Below are 19,969 nucleotides of genomic sequence, written 5' to 3'. Positions count from 1 at the left end.
TTGGTGTTACCGCATGCAGGTGGAGGTGTTAGAGAGGAAGAGAGGGGAGGGGAGAAGCAACCACTGAGGGGTGTATAATAAAACCATCTGTCTGGGAGTTTCATCCTCTCGGGTGTTTGTTTGATCGGCCCTTTAAATCATTTATTTCAGTCCATAAATATCACGACTCAAGATCCAGTAACATTCAGTGAAACATCGGACACATGACTGCAGCCGACAGAAATAGAACAAAGAGTGGAAGAGCTTCTACTGCTAAAATGGACCACACACACACTCACACACTCTCACACACACTCAAAGAACACGGACAACATCCCAAAACATGCAGACAACGTGTGGACGACACTCAAACACAAAGACAGATTTGAGTTCAAGTCCCACCAACAGTTCTCAGAGCTAATCTGGAAGCATACAAACTTCTGTTCTGACTTTAATCTCAGATTTGTTTGGGCTTTGTTTTCACTGCAGAATAATCAGGTCTGTTTTGTTTGGAGAGTGATGATGAAGATTTGAAAGATTCCACCAGATCCCTGTCCGGTCCGTCTCTGATCCGTCACAGCATCAGATCTTATAGGTTTCTATTCTAGTCAATGTGTTAACTTCCACTGGATCTGCTCCATTGCATTCCGGCTGCGTCTCTGATCCAGCAGGTCAGAGTCCTCTGGATCAGATACGCAAGACTTCTATGTTTGGAGCACGACGCATCAATCTCAACAGAGCAGATGGAGCGGGACAGGAAGTCAGGTTTCACCAAAACAAAATGAAAACATCCGGTTAATTTTCAGAATAAAACACTCTGTGTTATCACCAGATCGTATTTCACTTAACTACAACAACAAACCAAAGTCATGATGAGCGGAGCCAGACCTGGAGTCAACAGGTCAGAGGTTTTCAGAGGACCAGAAAGACAACATGGATGAGGAGAGGAGGAGGAGGAGAATCCTTGATTCAGTGATTACTACGGGGAAACCACGGTCACATGACTCCAGCTGTCCTGCTCCCTGCTGTGATCTGAATAACGCAACCGGTGAGCACGGAGCCGGACCGGACACGGATCTGGTGGAAGTCCTGTATTAGACTTCCTCAGACCCCTCCCCCCTCTTTCATTCTACTGTATGTTTGAAGATCAACCCTCTCCAGATGCAAACAGCTCTCCTGGAGGACAGATTTACTCTAAGCGGTGTAATCATGTGTAATATACTCATCACTACATCTAACAGCAGCACTAGCTGTAGCGTTTATATGCCTGAATCCTGTATGAAAGGGGGACCAGGTCTGAGAAACCCTGTCTCTGACTAACCCGCATCCAGAACAGGATTCTTTTGCACATAAGGGTCCGGACTGCAACATCATCTATTTGCTGCTGTTTCCCATGAGCAGCAGTTTACTTCCTCCACATTTAGCCAGGCCTGGAGTCAACAGGTCAGAGGTTTTCAGAGGACCAGAAAGACCACATGGATGAGGAGAGGAGGAGGAGGAGAATCCTTGATTCAGTGATTACCGCAGGGAAATCCTCGGTCACATGACTCCAGCTGGGTGTTGACGGATGAGAGAGCACGGAGCATGACCGCAGCGGATCAGAGACAGACCGGACATGGATCTGGTGGAAGACTTGACCGTATACATAATCCTAAAGAGGAGGTATTATCCTTTTCATATTTGATAGATATTAAAATAAAATGTGAGATGCTGGAAAAAAACATGGACAAAGTTTCAAGTTGTGAGTGTTGGAGTAATCCCAGGATGGGACCGCATGAGGATTGCGTGAGAGGGACACAAAATTTGCTGACATCGTGACATCACTGAGCGTTGAATCTACGTACAAGAGCATCTGTAACATAACGCTCACCGAACAGAAACATCCAGCTCAGATTTGGAGTCCAAAACAAGCGTCCATTTTTATACTTTTTCATGTTAAATAGAGAAACACGACTTTGTAGTGCAGCAACTGTGGAGGAGGTTCCTGGAGTGCTACTACAAAGCCATCAGAAGTAGCATGAGGATGAGGATGAGCATGATACCGCCTCTTTAATTCAGAATATGTTGGTTGGACTTGAACCTCCCCTCTGTAACCCACATGAGGAAGTGGACTGTGCAGCATGAGGAGCACTCTGCGTGTCAGTACCTTTCCGCCTCCCGGCTGGTGCTTCATGTTCTCCGTAGAGCCGATCTTGGACCTGACGTTCTTCAGGTCCGGCATGGGTCCACTAGCGGCAGCCAGAGGAGCAGGCGGGCGGCTCTTCAGAGATCCTGGGGACTTAGGCGTGGAGCGAACCACCGCTACCTTCTTCACTTTGTTGGCCTCGGCAGCCGCCTTCGCAGCGAGCGCTTGGCTAGTGGGAGACTTAGGGGCACCAGGGCTGTTCGGTCCACTCACACCGTCTTATGGAATCAGAGATGGAAGTGTGTCAGCCGTTTGAAGCAGATCAGCAGATTCAATGAAAGGAAATAATAATAAATGATGAAAACAAACTAGAAGCTGTGCTGGCTACAAGCGGCCCAAGTTTGATCCAGGATTAACCTGATCAGACTTTGGCTCGGTGGCTTAGAGTGATCACTAATGATTCAAGCTCTTCATTGTTTTCTGTCTCTTTTACCTTTTTCATTTTTTGGAGTGGGAGGTTTCTTGGCACTAGCTGTATCACAAAAAATACGACACATCATAAGTAATTCTTTAATCTTAATCTTAATGAAATGACATCATAAAAGGAAATTCATGAAAACAGGATTAGAAATGACGTGTGAGGTGTTCTCCCCGTACCTGGCTGAGCTCCAGGTCTTGCAGAGGGTTTGGCTCCCGGGGTTTGAGACTTTGCACCACTCTGAAAAGAAACAACACAACCCTAAAAACTCTGGATAAGCTGCACTGATGTTTAAAAAGGTAGTGTGTTGTATTCGTGTTGTGTTTGAGTGCATGGCAGGTCAGTGATAAGAACATGTTTGGATGCAGGAATCACAAATCTCATACAGCTCATGTTGCTCTGTTGTCAGATTTGCTGTGGTTAGTGCAGAGAAGCAGAAATCAGCGGAAGGTTGGATGCAAGCAGACCGCTCAGGTGTGTGTCTGAGTGAACGTTGCATCCACTCATCCTGACCTCGGCGCAGCTCTAACCTCTAAGCTGCATTCAGACCTGTACTTACTCCGGGCTGACTGGGCCCTGTGCTGCTGCTGCGGGCTTTAATGGGGATGGAGCTGGGGCCGTTTCGGGAGGAAGCGTGTGTTTGGTTGCCCTTCGTGACTATGGATGGTCTTTTAAGGGAAGAGGTTGGTGTGGTGGCAGTTTGAGTCTTTTTCATGAGGAGGGAAGATGAATAAAAGAAACAGAAGGTCTAATGACTGTGACCACAGAACAGAGGAATGATTGAACAAAGGAAAAATGATGGAAATGAAATGTGAGGCTGTGGGATTATTCTGGTTTATAACAACCTGAACATAATCACATCTGACACGGCAAGAACAGCAATCAAGCGTCAACCTCCGGTCTTAAAATATGAAACCAATGCAGAAGTGCTTAAAACTGCAGTTCTCAGGGCTCTGGTGGCCCAGTGGTCTAAGCGCCCCACATACAGAGGCTATAGCCGTCGTCGCAGAGGTCGCCGGTTCAACTCCCAGCCGCGACCATGTCCTGCATGTCTTCCCCCACTCTACTACCCACATGTCCCGTCTCTCTTCAGTTGTCCTATCATAAAGGCACAAAAGCCCATCCATAAAATAAAGAAAATAAAACTGCAGTTCCTTGAGCGTCCACTAGAGGCTGGCTGCAGAAACACTGGAAACCACATACACACCCATTCAAAGAAGACGATCTTTACAGCTGAAATAAACATGTTTACAGCCTGGTTCAAAAAACAGCTTAGGTCTGAGTAGCTCATTTCTCTATCGACACACACTGTACGGGGGGTTAATTATTTTATAGCTCGTTATTTTTGAAGATATTAAACTTACAAGTTTTGCCCAAATAAGGACATGGCTGACTTGATGACAGGCGGGCACCTTGTAGCTGTTAGCATAAAGGCTAAAGGCCCGCCTCTTTACCTCACACTAGCTCTGACAGAGTTTGGTTGAGTTCAGCATTTCCAATATGGCCCCCGCCGACGATCGGCTTCAAAGAACAGATGGGTGACATCACGGAGACTACGTCCATTTATTATCCAGTCTATGCTGTGGGACTGAAAATGTAAGAGAGAGAAACATCCAGGGATGCACCAAAAATCAGGCTGATACTGAAGCCCATCTTTGAGACATGAATTTAGCTGATACCTGATTTTGAGACAGATGACTTTTCATGACCTCTTTGTAATTCTTTGATGTTTTTAAATAGTTTCTTGTAGCTCCTCTTCTTAAAATGTCTCTGGGACATGTCTTACAAACTGCATGTCACTGATCTTCCCCCATCATGGTTTAATTTTAGCTCATTTATCTATCGGCACACACTGTACGGGGGCACCCTGTACCTGCCTCTTTACCTCACACTAACTCAGACAGGTTTGGTTAAGTTCAGCATTTCCAATATGGCACCCACCGACGATCGGCTTCAAAGAACAGATGGCTGACGTCACAGATACTACGTCCATTTATTATACAGTCTACATTGTCAAAGCCTTCTAAAGCTTCACACATGATCGTTTATTTTGATCAGATTCTCCTGAAACCTTTCTTATCAATGCATCAATAACGACTCAGATGATTCATGCGTGAGCTGCTACAGCTGAGGTTCACCCACAGAGCTCTATCTCCAACCCTGCTCCTCTCTTTGTCTCCAAAGTCTGGCTCGCTGCTGAGCCGTCATGGTCGACCGCTCTCATCAGTGTGGTGGTGTCGAGCGGCTCCTTTGAGCGGAAAAAATGAAATCTCTGTGATCTGTATAATCCCTCGGGAGGTGGAGGTGAGAGGAGGAGGTGTTGGGAGATTATCTAGACCACTGTTTTAAGAGGAACGACTTTAAATGAGTGTAAGTTCTCTCTGTCGAAGCTGAACAGTCAGTTAAATTTAAACAGTTTGCACCAGTGGCCTTAATTTCTCCTCACAGATGCCTTGTCCTCTCTGGAGATGTTTCTATGACCTAAGGACAAATTAATCTACAAGCCTGCGTTATGCTTGCTTTGGCAAACACTTCCAGTCCAACTCACTTTAAGTCTGAAGTTTACCCGCCCTGATTCAGGTCAGGCTACGCACAATGAAGTATATAAAACAAGGTGCATTCAGGGACCATTGAGGTAATTAGGAAATAACCAAGTCTTGTCGGTAAAGCCCTTTTCACACATGGACTCCTGAAGATTGTACACATCTTTCAGGACAGCCTATCTCAAATGTTTCATTCACACATGTCCAAAACAGCGATTAGATTTCCCCGTCAGACACGACTTAAAAAGGACGCCTCAGTAGAAATCACCTGACAACATTAAACACTTTGAGATCTGTGGCCTGTTGCAGCAGCTCTGCATACGTTTAAATTCAGTTCAAACTAGACTGCATTTGACCTTACACACAGCTGGTGCAATGCAGTGCAGGGCAACTTTTTGAACTTCACATGTTTCGTTGTAGCGTCCAGAGGTCAGCGCTTGATGGTTGTGCCCTTAAATCTAAAACGGTCGAGAGGTTCCTGGACTCATGTCTTAAAGGTGACATATCACGCAAAATGGACTTTTTAAGGTTCTCTCCCTGAAATATGTGTCCCTGTCTACAAATCCCCCCGAGAATGAAAAGAATCCATTCTGCCCCTGTTCTGATTTCTCCACCTTTCTGTAAATGTGTGTGAAACCAGCCGTTTCAGACTTCAGTGTTTTTCATACGTCACAACGCCATCCGGTCTGTAACAGGAAGTCAGAGCTCGGAGCTTGTTCAGCCCATAGACTGTATAAAATACAACTCAACCCCTCCTCCGTTTTTCATTACCTGCACAAATGTGTGCTAACAAGGAGCTTAGGAGGGAGGCATGCTAGTTGTAGGCTGTCTTAATAAACACAAAGGTCGGTTTTACTCCCCACGTCTGCAGATTTGAAGATCTAGTGGATGATTTTGATTTTTCATGGAAAAGTGCTAGCACTAGTTAGCATAGCCACATAACTACATGTTGGTAGCTGTGTACCAAGACACACGTCGACATACTGACATATAAAACAACAAGAAACACTAAATCTGTGACCAGTGGTTCAGAAAGGTCCTGCTGCAGGCGCCTCTCCGTCAGGATCAGATTCTGGATCAGATTCAGAGGGTTGAAGTAACGTGATCTCTGAGCAGCCGTGTATATTCAGCCAACATGTAAACATTAGATCAACGTGCTGGACAGCCGAGGCCACACCCACTTCCCGAGGGGGCGTGGTCAGAGAGAAAACAGACCGTTCTGAGCAGGGCTGAAGAAGAGGGGTTTACAGGCAGACCAAAATCTGATTTCAAAGTGTTTTTTTGAGCATAAACTTTAAAGACATGTTTTGGGGACCTCTTAGACCAATATATGTTGATGAAAAAGAGCGTGATATGTCACCTTTAATCCAATGTACCAACTAATAGATGATATTGGCAAAGCTACCATTTTGTCCCAAAGTTGTAATAAACCAGAAGAATCCTTTCAGGGAGAGGAATGAGAAATGACACACCTTGATTAACGTCTTTTGTCACATACCTTATCCGCAGAGCCGTTATCCATCTTAGCTTGAGCTGCAGACACAAGAGAGAGAGAGAGAGAGAGAGAGAAGTCAGAGTGACCCCATTTTTGGAGTTTCACATCTATAATTTATCCTTTCTGTCCACTCAAGTGACTCAAATGAATCTTTCTGCTCCACGTGTGCTGTGCCCAAACACATTCTCACAGCACAGAAACACGGTGATGTAGGTTAATGCCGCATGCATCATGACACAAAGTGCTCGTGGAAAACAGAAAGTCTTTTTTTGTTTTTGTTTGTTTGGGGGGGGAGGCTGCATAACCGGCAGAGTGAGCAGAGATGGAGAGATGAAACAAAATCTAAAAGTGGGGAGGGAGGACAACAAGCTTCTCCTCGGGTCAAAGTTAATGTCCGTAGAAAAAAACTCTGAGGGAGAGTGCTGCAAAAAAAAAAGCTGCGTTGTAAAAGAAAGAAGTGGGAGGAGTTAACTGAGGAGGGCTGGTTCTGAACTGGTGAACATGACAGCACACAGACCTTTGAACACAGGGACCGGGACCAGAGACTTTCTGGCTGGAGAGCTTTGGGGGGGGCGTTTTCGGCAGATCAGCGGTACTGGTGGTCTGAACCACATCGCTCCTCGTGTCTGAGTCATTAGAAATGTCAGGCTCTGAATAGCGGCCTCTATGCGATGATGAGTCACTGCTGCTGTTTTCAGCTGATGGCGGTTTGGTAGAAATGTTCCTGCTGCTATGTTCAGGATGAGGATCTTCTGAATCAAAGATGGGGTGAGACAGACTTTGGGTGCGAGGGTTGTTTTTAGGTTCTGGACTTCTCTCAGCGTCACTGCAGGACTTTAAAGCCGCCCTGTTTGCAGTCACTCCATCTTTACTTTGCTCTCCTCGGTCTCCAATGGACGTCAGATCTTCCAAACCTGCGGTGCGCATTAAGGACAGATTGCTAATCTCGCCAAGACACTCAGAGGCGTCCAGGCTGATCGCCCTGTGAGGATCCACAGCGCCGGGACGCTCAGGGCTCCTCCCGCCGGGCGATTTGTCCCGCCTAATCTCTGCAGCCCCGCAGCTGAAGTCTTCAGAGGCCCATAAAGAGTCACTTAGCCTCTTCCCGCTCTCCCCCATCGCCTCGCTTCCTGGGCCCAAGGAGCAGGAAACTCTCACAAAGTCAACGCCCTCTGCAGAAGCTCCATCCTCAGCTGGCCGTGATCCATCCACCACAAATGCAAACTCACTGCAGACTCCAGAGCCGGGCTTTGCTAATTTGTTTGGAAAGCAGATTAATGATGACATTCACAGCAGTTGTTTTTCCATCTCCCCATTGAAAACCGAAAATAACCAAAGAAGAGAACAGAAGAAGAAGAAGAAGAAGTCGATGTCCATGAGGAACAGAAAAGATTACCGTGTTTTCATTAACCAGGAAACAAAAAGTGAAGATGCAACCGGGAACTGAGACGTGATGAGTGGAGGAGAGAAACGGCTCACATGGAATGAGATGGACATGGACAACAATGCATCACGCCGGGTCCACAGACGACACATGATGCATTCAAGTGAGAGAGACCGAAATGTGTTTGGTTTTTTTTTTTTACCACAAAGAAAGTGAATAAAACATAAAGTCCTTTAGCTCCACATCGCTGTAAAACAAGCCTCCCACCCAAAACAACGTCACAGGGGAGAAAGATAACTGGTGCCAATGTTGAATGTTAAAATCATGCATTTACTACTTCAGGGTCAAGAATATGAATAAATAATGTTGCATTTGCCTTTTGATAATTAGGGGAGAACGGGGTTGGTTTTCACACTTTTTATTGTTTTGGTGATTGCTCATCATCAAAACATCTGTTAGCATGAAGGCTAACAACCATCTAACAAGTAGTTAGCTAGCTAATGAAAATCTATACTCTAGCTTTCCCCTCACACTTTGTAAGGGTAACACTTGTTTTGTTATAAACCCATCCTTTAAAAGCCTGGAAGAAAAATACTGAGGAGCTGAATATTTACAATTAGACATGACAAACACAAAAAGTCTTCTCACCTCAAGTTCAGCTGTCTTACTCTAGAGAAGACTATATAGGTGAGATCTGATCCTAATTCTGGAAATTTCCATACCCAAATTTAAGAGACAGCACCCCCTGGTGGCGAGATATAACGAGTGTGCCATCCAACCCATGTGACAACCAACCCCGTTCTCCCCTATACTTAGTGCTGGGCGATAATTCAATAACGATAATTATCGCGATATAATTTCTCTCAATCTGACTATGACAAATGTTTGATAAAAAATCTGTATAAATAAACCTGTAATTACACCTTCCAACCACTGGAAAGGGAGGTGGCGCTAATGAGCCTGAAATGCTAGTTGCCACCCAACATTAGACAGAAGAAGAAGACGGCATTGAACAGCCAATCATGTCGCAGGGTGAGAGGTAGGCGGGGCTTAAAGACGTTTGGAGCGGAATGTATTTTAACTTTCCCTTCTTTTTCTTTTCATCATTGTTTTGAATATTAATCCCTCTTATTAATCTTTTTTTGTTTTGTATGTAGATATTCTGTTTCTACATTGATACTTTGTCTTTGTGTTGATTATTTTCTATGGAGGGCCACTCGACAAGCCTGCACATAACATGTTAGTGGTTCATTTTTATTATTGAATTTGATCTGTTATATCTTGGCTTGTGTTATTGAACATGCAATGTTTGTTTTGTTCTTTTATATGTGCAATAAATAAATAAATAAATAAATGTAAACACAGCTGAAACGAGAGACAGCGGCACAGAAGGAAGTGCTAAACCTCCCAGCTCAAAGCAGAGTCGTTAGACTGACACTGTCGACTCATTAACTATTAACTTAACACACTTTATTAAATATACTTTCAGGATGTGGGTAAAGGAAGAGCACAGAGACGACTTCTGCTGTGCACTTCAGACACGTTTAATGTCCACCACCGCGACCGTTGGACAACTGAACACTGAATAACCGTGATGCATTCACTGCACTGTGGGAAACAACATCACTCTGCCTGTAACCCTTAGTAACCTCAAAGGGGAGAGCACAACTCAAAACAATACTCTATAAGCTGATACACAGAATATAATTTGATATTTCTTTGTTGTAAGTTTAAATTAAATTATGCAAATTTACTCAACCTGAGAAAAATAAGAATCTACAAACTAAAACTTAAAAAATCTAATTTTACACAAAAGACCAGCTTCCTGTTATCACCATCAGAAATGATGGATTCAAGAAGCTCATCAGGAAACTAAATCCAGATACAAACTAAAACTGGTTTCTTTAACTTTCACTCAGGTGCAAAAATCGGACTTTACCTTTAAATTAAATTGATTTAAAGATGATTATTGGGGCGCTGGTGGCCTAGCGGTCTAAGCGCCCCACATACAGAGGCTACAGTCCTTGTTGCAGCGGTCGACCATTTCCTACATGTCTTCCCCCGCTCACTACTCCCCACATTTCCTGTCTCTCTTCAGCTGTCCTGACAAATAAAGTCAAAAAGGCCAAAAATACAACTTAAAAAAAAGAAAAGATGATTATCGATATCGACTGATATTAAATATTTTATCATGATAACATCTTTTTCAATATCGCCCAGCACTTACTATACTTCCTCATTTTGCTCCAATTAAAACTTCACATTTCTGATGTTATGTTTTTCCAAATCCACCTAATCTCCAAGAGGACAAAGATTATTAAGGTATGAGTTTTAAATTTTCAGACTTTGCAAAACAGAAGCACCAATAAGCAACAGATCAGTCCCTCTCTGACGCACATGAAAAGAGCTAACAGTTCCCTCTCCTCCTCCTGGACTCATCACTGTGCTCATATCTGTCTCCTGTGGTAAATAAAAGCAGTGTAAGTGTGGTCAATAAGACATGAAGAGCCTACCTGTTGGAGCTGCTCCTCCTGCTGCTGGTCGGACATGCAGAGACAGATGGAAAAGTCATTAGAACATGAGCAGTAATGACTTTCTGTCACTCATGACGGATTAAAAACACTCACTCACTGCAAAGAAATCAATACAGAGCGTGCATACAGCATGTCTTCAGTTAATGCAGAAAGCCCAAAGCAAAGATCTGTTAAATGCATCCCTCAAAAGCATCAACAGGGAGTGTAAGCAAACACAGCGTCTCCTCATGTTGTATGTCTGTCTGTCATGTGCAGCACCACACCTAAGCATGCGTTACTGCTCAGCTGTTTTTAACATCATTCTGCTGTTCCCCCAACGGGGAGCGGTGCATCTGTTTAACACATCACAGGAGGCTAAAATCTCCCTGCGGCTTGGCTGTCCTGAAATAGCCAGGATGTAACCATTTTTGTTTTAACAAAAAGGATGTTTGAGTGTGTTTCTGATCGTGTTGTGGTTCTGTAACGTAGGAGGATTGAACGTTATAGCCAAGCATGAACAGAACAGAAAAGAAGAAGCCAAAGAACAAATCCAAAAAGCCCGCTCCTTCCAAAGAATGATGCTGAAAGGAAAGATAGTAAGCTTAGTTCAAATCATTGCAAACACAAGAGCAGATATCATGATTCAAATAAAGATGAACCCGATAGAGAACATAAAGTCACACCTCTCACAGCAAGTTCAGGTCAATACCTCTCTTCTGTAGACTGTTCAACATTTAGGGTTCGACTGACGACCTCTTAGCTTAGACTGAGAACAGAGGGAAACACTAGCCTGGTTTGCACTATTAGCTTCATACAAATTGGACGTGCCGATATCTCAACCCATTGTACAAAAGTGAAGCCAAATTCCCCTGCAACGGGTTAGCTTAGCTTAGGCTAAGAAGTGAGGGGATCAGCTAGTCTGGTTTGCACCATTAGCTTCATACAAAGATGGATGACCTGCCTCCATCTCCTCCTGTCGTGCAAAAGTGAAGCCAAATACCCCTGCGATGGGTTATCTTAGCTTAGACTGAGAAGTGAGGGAAGCAGCTAGTCTGTTTTGCATTATTAGCTTCATACAAATTGGACGTGCCGATATCTCAACCCATTAAAGAAAAGTGAAGCCAAATTCCCCTGCAACGGGTTTGCTCAGCTTAGACTAAGAAGTGAGGGAAGCAGCTAGTCTGTTTTGCACTATTAGCTTCATACAAAGATGGATGACGTGCCTCCATCTCAACCCATTGTACAAAAGTAAAGCCAAATTCCTCCACAACAGGCACTGGGCATCAAATATTGGCAAGTACAGCATGCAATATTGTCTTCCCGTCCCTTTCGCTAAATAGAACACTAATTTAAATCACAGAAAGATCGTCAGAGTCTATTTTAGGGATCTCCCAAAGCGACTAAGTACCAGTCATTTGAACTGAAATTTAGCATTCGACTAGCAGACTAGAGTAAAGGTAAGAAAACACTCATTAAAAACTGAGCACAATTTTCTAAACAGACCTTATATGGTGTCATAGAGTCTGCAGGTAAGCAATGGAGGGGGGCTACCACTGGCAAAGCTAGCACCAAGTTGGATGGTTATATGTCAGTTTAACCAGACACAGTCTACATACAACTTTATCTCCATTTACTAGATCAACATACTGACAAACCACGCCGTGCTACAAGACGATATCTGTCACCTGTGCTCGTTTACATCCAGGTAGTAGAGCTTTATCGCATTATGGCAGCAGCTAATAACCAGAGACATGCTGGCTAGTATAGTAAGCTCAAGGACTATTGTGTTCATGTTTTTTACATTCCTTCACTACTCTGCCAATCAGGAGCCCCATGCTTCACTTTTGGGGAGCTGTCATGTCGTCCTTCTTTTAATTAGTGCCCAGTCTATACGGTAAGATGCTGTTTGTACAGTTTTGTAGTTGAGATCCAGACATGTGAGGGGTATTGATCTTCCCTTCTCTTAGCAAGAAAGCAAAACAAAACCATTGTTGAGAAAAGGAGCGCCAAAGCAAGAGCAGCTGTAAAACAAAAGGAAGAGCTTAAAGACCGGAGGCATACCAAGCCGCCCCTCATCTTCACATGTGGTGCTCTCTTTTCCCGAGAGCTCAGCCTTCTCTGCGTTCTCTGCTTTCTCTGCAGACGTCTCCACTGCGGGTTAAATTCATGTTAGTGAGTCAGGAAACAAATATAACTGAGCCTTAAATCCAATCCTAATCTGACGGACGTTTACTCGGGTTAACTCGGCTAAATCAGCTCTGAAACCACATCCCCATGACCCGGTGTCCGCTGGTCCGGGTCAGCTGTGGTATTTCTCATGTTCACACACTCTAGTGCTGTTCAACAGATCAAGGAGGCTTTTCAACCTGTTGACATAACTTTCCACTGGGCTCCGGACCAGCTGTCAGTCTCAGTGTTTCTGATCAAAGCGTGCTCCACCCGGACCAGAGTGGAGCTACTGTGGATAATTCTCTGATTTCTCTCCAAGCTAGTGCTGATGCTGCATGTTCACAGGATAACAGGCTCTTATTATACTACATAGAGACAACACAGCTGCTGTGCATGTGCCTCAACTCACCAGAAAGCTTTAAATATCAGGCAAATGAGCAGGTTCAAAGCATGCATGGGTTAGACTCACAAAGCTGGAATAATAAAACTGTGAGGAAGAAGAAAATCAGGACATGAAGATGATTATTTCTCAGATTACAGCTCTGGAAAAAAAAGAGTTATTCAATGAACTGATAATCTGCACACAGACTTAAAAACGAGGGTTAAGACTTTTAGCTTCATGACATGAGGAGTGCAGGCGGGCGTACCGGGGAGCACTGTGTCGTCACAGAGGCCGCTCTCTGCCTGAGAGAGCTCAGACACAGATCTCACTCCGTTCTCACTGAGAGCGGCTTCAGTGTCTGTGAATCAAAGGTAAACTGGAGGTCAAGATGGAGGTTCACTGCGACAGAGGCGAGTGTTAGTCTGAAACACTTCTTCTTCAGGCGTAACTAATGTTTGAGAGGTGAGAGAGGTTTACTCCAGACAGGTAAAACTTCGATGTGAAGTCAATAAGACAAACATTCAAAAAGGCTTCTTCATTAAATCCCCAGAAACCTGCACACATGTAGTCTGGTCTCATGCTGAGCTGACAGACAACAGATGATGCATTCCAGTCTAACAGACTTCTGCAATATGTTTTTTTTCATCATGAATAAAGTGACTAACATATGGTAAACATTTCCTGAACTCTGTTTGACTGTAAGGTAATCCACCCACACAAGAAAAAGACTTCAACTAGAACAAAGTTTGGCAACAATAGATCAAACTACTGAAGAGCAGCCTGTGCCTGGAACGCCAGTTTGTGCACTGGCAGCCTCCGCGACCTCAGTTTCAAAGTGCTCAAAGTCTAGGGATGTCCCGATCCTGATCTCAACTATCAGATTGGAGCCGACCTAGATGTTTTTTAACATATCATCCGATTGTTTACGTCTGCTCAATGAACACAGTTTGCAGCTGAAGGCGAGAGTGTACTAGAGCGTTCTGAGTTTGCTTAACCGTGTGTACATGATGAGAAAATAATAAACAGGACATTGATGTAGAACTCAAGCCATGTTTAAATGTTATTGTAGAGCTCACATGTGCACCGCCAGACACATCACAGAAAAACATCTGCTCTACGCACCTTAAGGTAACTCTCCAGGGACATATGGATCAAAAAGGCCAAAATATAAACCAAACACAGGACAGACCTCATGGCTAGCTACTGTTCTCAATACCGGCATGCCACTCCGTAGCTAGCGGCATGCAGCCGGGCATGTTTCGATCTTGCTGTCTCCTGAGAGTTGCGTCCAGAGCAGCCGTGGATTTAAGCGTGCTGTAATGCATGCTCACCAGTTTCTTGGTCTCGTACAGCAGAGCTCGTAAAACAGATCATGGGTTTTAAATCAATGCTAGCTGGATTACGTTGAATGGAGTAAACATAAGACATATTTTAGTGCAAGCAGCGACCTCCAGTGATGTAAATTTGCCAAAGCTAAAGTGCAAAAGCTGCAGTTCCTCAAGTGTCCACTGGAGGCTGCTCTGAAGGCCAAGGACATACCATTGGCTCCCATGTTAAAATGTCTATTTTTACAGCAGACATGTTTACAACCTGAACAAAGAGCAGGCGTGGTCTCTGGAGCTCCTTTCTTTGTCTGTTCTGGTTTTATTAATGCTAAGAGTTCTGCATGAGTAGACATATATAAGGACTCCACCTCTTCGCCAGTTGTTAGAAGTTAGTTGGAACATTTCCAATATGGTGACCGCCATCGTTGAGCTTCATAACACTTCTCCAGAAACTGATCGACATCACAAAGACTACCTCCATGTTTTCTAAAGTCTGTGGTGAGAGGTGACGGTGAGCAAAAACAGTAATGTCACCTGAAAGTTGAAGCCCAGAACTCCACCGCCCTGAGAGAACCCAAACATGACTTCAACTACAACATCTAACTCTTCTACATTTCCTTTAAACCCATCACACGACTAAACACTCCAGCGTGTTCTACTCCACCACATCTACTGAAAACACACCACTGAGATACTCACTCTGCGTTTCACTGTCCAGTAACGTGCCGTGTATCTCTGTGGATGGCTGTGACTCTGTGTGCGGCCTCCTGTCGGTGCAGGGGAGGATGGGGAGCAGAAACGGGGAGAACGACTGAACTAGAGAGGGCTGTAAACTGGGGAAGGCTAGGCTACGTACTAAGTGGCCGTACGGTTCGACGAGGATCAGAAGGAAGAAACTGATTATTAGCTACGAGCTGAACAATCTGTCTGTAATTATTTAAAAACCTCACAGCTGACAAACAAGCCCTCCTCTTGACATTTCCACATTAAAAACCCTGTGTGTGTTTAAATAGTCTCAGTTTTCAGTGCATCATAAAAAGCCTGATTGTTTATGAGCTGAATTGGTCGCGTACAGTGACACAGGATGGAGACGGGGCTCGTTCTGACCCAGATGTCTGGATTACAGAGCGCAGTGCAGCTGCAGAGGGACACTCGGGGCCAGTCAAGCATGTCTTGTATCTATTATGTAAAGAGGGATTAAAACAAAGCACAGTAGAATCTGCAGGGCTCGGCCCCGGCCCCGAATCTACACGGAAACTCAGAGACTTTCAGGGGATTGTGCACGGAAATCTAAAATCCTGCCCTTTGGGATGTTTTAAGAATATGTTCTGGGATTGGAAAATGAAACCAGGAGGATGGAGCTGGTTTGAGGTGACCTTTAACCTCACAGCCACAGAGTTTACCAGAGGGAAGCTGGATTCAGAGCGTGGATATAAACAATACCAAACACACTGTAATGTAGCTGTGAGGGCGTGTCATGAAATCTAAATTGCTAACATCCTCTAGTTTGAATTAATTTGCTTCATTAATAAGTTATGCATATTATATTATCATTAGTGGTCTGTGTATTTATCAGCACCAGTATTTAATGCTGCACATGTGGAGGTTAAGTTGCACTAAAAGTAAAAGCATCAATACTCATTCAAGTTGTGTTAAACGTTAGGATGCACAGAAGCTGAACATCTGTATCAGACGATGTTTGCCCGACTGACCCATCAGCAGATAACGGACGTCAGTAGCCGATGTTTATCTGTTGCTTTGCATCAATTTAATGCTAGCAAGCTTGTTTACTTGACTGCTGATTCAGAGAGGAGGTTATTAAGACATGTTTTAGTAACATTTCAAGATGAATGAGTACCTCCAACAATTTATATTTGGGCTGTCAGAGAAATCATTTTTATAATTCAATTAAATACAGAATTTTAATGGTTAATTGTGATTTTTCACATTTAAAATGTGTTTAAAATGACATTATTTTGCATTTAAAAAAAGTAAAGCAGTTCTGATCAGTGTCTTGATTTGGGAATGAAATGAATGTAATGAAATCTACTTTATGATCCTGACTGTTAGATTCATTACTCAAATAAAAGCTGCACAGCTGCACCAGTGTGGTCTGAAAGCAGGACTTAGAGCTAGCTTTAAGGAGCTTTACATATAAAGAGGGTTTATTAGTAGTATTTTTTAAGGATCACAGTGTTACACATTATGAAATATGCAGGAGGGCATAAACGGGAAAAATGTGATTCAAATGAGCAGTGGTGTCTTTATTTTCAATCACAGCTGAAGCAGAGGCGGATAAAGTACGGTGTGCAGCTAGGGACAAAATAGCTCATGTTATAAATGATGTCATTGTCACCATTCACTTCCTTTATCACTTTGAATACAATATTCCCTGTTGTTATCATACGGAGATCTATTCTGAGGTGGGGTGGGTTTGAGTGGGTGTCGCCATACCTACCTTCTTTTATTTCTTTTCTTTGTTTTACTTTATGACATGTCTTGTCTTATCCCATACAGTTGATATTTCATTGTGCTGCATATCTTTAAAAACAATAAAAATGTTGGCTAACAGAGAAAACACTTTCCTGAAAATATGGAAGCCTCTTTTGGACAAATGGACGACCTCCTCCAACATACCTCCCTCTCAAGCAAACCTCGCGTTGCACTTGAACCCTCCTCATGGCTACTCAGATGACACTTGTCGTGTTTTTAGAGCCGCCAACAATTCACATTGAAACACGCTGATGCAAACGTTTTGTTTGTTTGTTTGTTTGTTTGTTTGTTTGTTCTTTGTCTTTTTTTTTTCTTCTTCTTTTGATTGACTGTATGACTCTTTTAATTGTGCTGTAAATTTCACCACCTCAACTACTGTCAGCATGATAGCATCTGTCTTTTATTCTTATTTACTTATTTACTTCCATTATGTCCTTAATGTTTTTATCTTGTTTTCTTTGTCTTATCTATGCTTAAATGCTGTCTGTCAGAGAATAGACTTTAAAATCCTGCTGATGGTTTATAAAGCACTGAATGGTTTAGGCCCAAAATACATTGCTGATCTGCTACTACTTTATGAACCACCTCGACCTCTGAGGTCATCAGGTACTGGTCTGCTTTCAGTTCCTAGAGTCAGAACGAAACATGGTGAAGCAGTGTTCAGTCATTATGCTCCACATATCTGGAACACACTCCCTGAAAGCTGTAGGTCTGCTCCAACTCTCACCTCTTTAAAATCAAAGACTCAGACTTTTTTATTTGCCACTGCCTTCCTATCTTAGATTATTTTAACCCACTTTAAATTAAAATTTTAATGTAATTTTTAATATATTTCTAATTTTCCTTTTCTTTTCTGTTTTATCATATTTGTCATTTTAATTATGTTCTTTTATGCCTGTCTGAATGTCTCCAATGCTTTTAATGTTTTAATGTAAAGCACATTGAGTTGCCCTCGTGTATGAAATGCACTATACAAATAAAGCTGCCTTGCCTTGCCTTGCCTTGCCTTAAAAATCAATAAAAAGAAAGTGGAAAAAATCAATAAATAAATAAAAAAAACAATGAAAATTTGATCGCAAAAAAAGGGACAAAATAGCATTTAGCAGAATGCAGATTTGTTTTTTTAAAGCATTAACTTCAGACTTTAATCACATCGTAATAAACACGTCAACTCTGACAGCTTCAATTTAAATACATGAAATATTAAAACTCATTAGAGAAAGAAGATTTACATTAAAGTTACGTAAATTATTTTAAATGACGTTTTTTCCACAATGAAGCTTTTCTACTATATTCATTTCATCACAGCCTCTTTATTACATAATAATATTATTTGTATTCATGTTTAAAGGGATGCCAATGTACTGCATACATAAATAACTCAATTAGTCCATGCACAATATTTATATTATATATTTATATATTTATATTTATTACTAATGTCTTCCTTTAACTGTGTGTTCTTTGTGGCTTCATACGGGACACATATCATGCGACGGCTTGTATTGGTGTGACAATAAAAGACCTTGAATCCTTAAATCATGTTATTTTACAGAATTAAATATACCAAAATATTCTCTTGATGTTAGATAATGTTATTATTCAACGAATTGTTATTATAGTTGCTGATTTTAGACATTTGTTAAAATAAATAAACATTGATTATCTTATTTAAAGGCGACATATCATGCAAAATGGACTTTTTAATGGTTCTCTACCTGAAATATGTGTCCCTGTCTACAAACCCCCCGAGAATGAAAAGAATCCATTCTGCCCCTGTTCTGATTTCTCCACCTTTCTGTAAATGTGTGTGAAACCAGCCGTTTCAGACTTCAGTGTTTTTGTTACGTAACAACAATATCCGGTCTGTCACGGAGTCAGAGCTCGGAGCTTGTTCAGCCCATAGACTGTATAAAATAATACTGAATCCCTCCTCCGTTTTTCATTACCTGCACAAATGTGTGCTAACAAGGAGCTTAGGAGGGAGGCATGCTAGTTGTAGGCTGTCTTAATAAACACAAAGGTCAGTTTTACTCCCCACGTCTGCAGATTTGAAGATCTAGTGGATGATTTTTATTTATCATGGATAAGTGCTAGCGCTAGTTAGCATAGCCACATAGCTACATGTTTGTAGCTGTGTACCAAGACACACGTCAACATACTGACAAATAAAACAACAAGAAACACTAAATCTGTGACCAATGGTTCAGAAAGGTCCTGCTGCAGGCGCCTCTCCGTCAGGATCAGATTCTGGATCAGATTCAGAGGGTTGAAGTAACGCGGGTCTGTGAGCAGCCGTGTATATTCAGCCAACATGTAAACATTAGATCAACGTGCTGGACAGCCGAGGCCACACCCACTTCCTGAGGGGGCGTGGTCAGAGAGAAAACAGAGTGTTCTGATGAGGACTGAAGAAGAGGGTTTTTCAGGCAGACCAAAATCTGATTTCAAAGTGTTTTTTTCAGCATAAACTTTAAAGACATGTTTTGGGGACCTCTTAGACCAATATATGTTGATGAAAAAAGCGTGATATGTCACCTTTAATGTTTAATATATTGTACATATTGTAATTGAAATATTTTTTTATATTTTTGTTTATAGTTAAAATAGTTTAATTTATATCTCTCAGCCCTGTGATGGATTAATATAGACCAGTATCCTGTCCTTTGTTGTGATAGTTATCTTTGGAGCTTACATTCACTCATCTCTGCACAGATAACCAATAATACTCTCATATTCTCCATTCTGCATGATTTTAGATGTTTATTTTTACACACAGTTAATAAATAAGTTGCATTGTTGTTTGTTTGGACAGCTGGTTATTTGTTTGGATCAGAGGAGTTTTAAACAGGAGGCACAGACTGTGTTAAAGCTTGTTTATGTTTGTTAGTGTGAACACGTGTAATCCTGTCATTAGGAGTTAGTGCTCTGAGGTCGAGCGGTTCCTGTCAGCTGATTGGACACAGATATTACGTAAGGTGAATTGTCCCCGGAGTTCACTGTTTTATTAAAGTGCTGCTGAGCGTGAATCTCTGCGCCGGGTCTCGCCAGGACATCACAGCTGATCGATGACGTAATCATAA

The 19,969-nt window shown here is 42.5% G+C and overlaps 1 protein-coding gene and 1 long non-coding RNA gene across 2 annotated transcripts in view; one reads left to right on the top strand and one right to left on the bottom strand.

The window, feature by feature from the left end:
* The window catches only part of LOC117829839, a 57,166-nt gene that overhangs the window by 9,311 nt on the left and 27,886 nt on the right, over nt 1–19,969 (top strand). The window lies entirely within an intron of this gene.
* The window catches only part of mapta (microtubule-associated protein tau a), a 50,802-nt gene that overhangs the window by 14,254 nt on the left and 16,579 nt on the right, over nt 1–19,969 (bottom strand). The window contains exons 3-8 of the mRNA XM_034707538.1: nt 12,579–12,668; nt 10,518–10,538; nt 6,624–6,658; nt 2,762–2,822; nt 2,598–2,636; nt 2,126–2,382 (exon numbers count right to left, since the gene is read on the bottom strand). Of these exons, the coding sequence (XP_034563429.1) occupies nt 2,126–2,382; nt 2,598–2,636; nt 2,762–2,822; nt 6,624–6,658; nt 10,518–10,538; nt 12,579–12,668 (503 nt within the window). The remainder of the gene's footprint in view (nt 1–2,125; nt 2,383–2,597; nt 2,637–2,761; nt 2,823–6,623; nt 6,659–10,517; nt 10,539–12,578; nt 12,669–19,969) is intronic.

This window comes from Notolabrus celidotus, chromosome 18 (assembly GCF_009762535.1).
Source record: "Notolabrus celidotus isolate fNotCel1 chromosome 18, fNotCel1.pri, whole genome shotgun sequence".
Classification (NCBI taxonomy): Eukaryota; Metazoa; Chordata; class Actinopteri; order Labriformes; family Labridae; genus Notolabrus; species Notolabrus celidotus.
The sequence above is the reverse complement of the archived record's forward strand: the minus strand, read 5'-3'. Positions and strand labels throughout refer to the sequence as shown.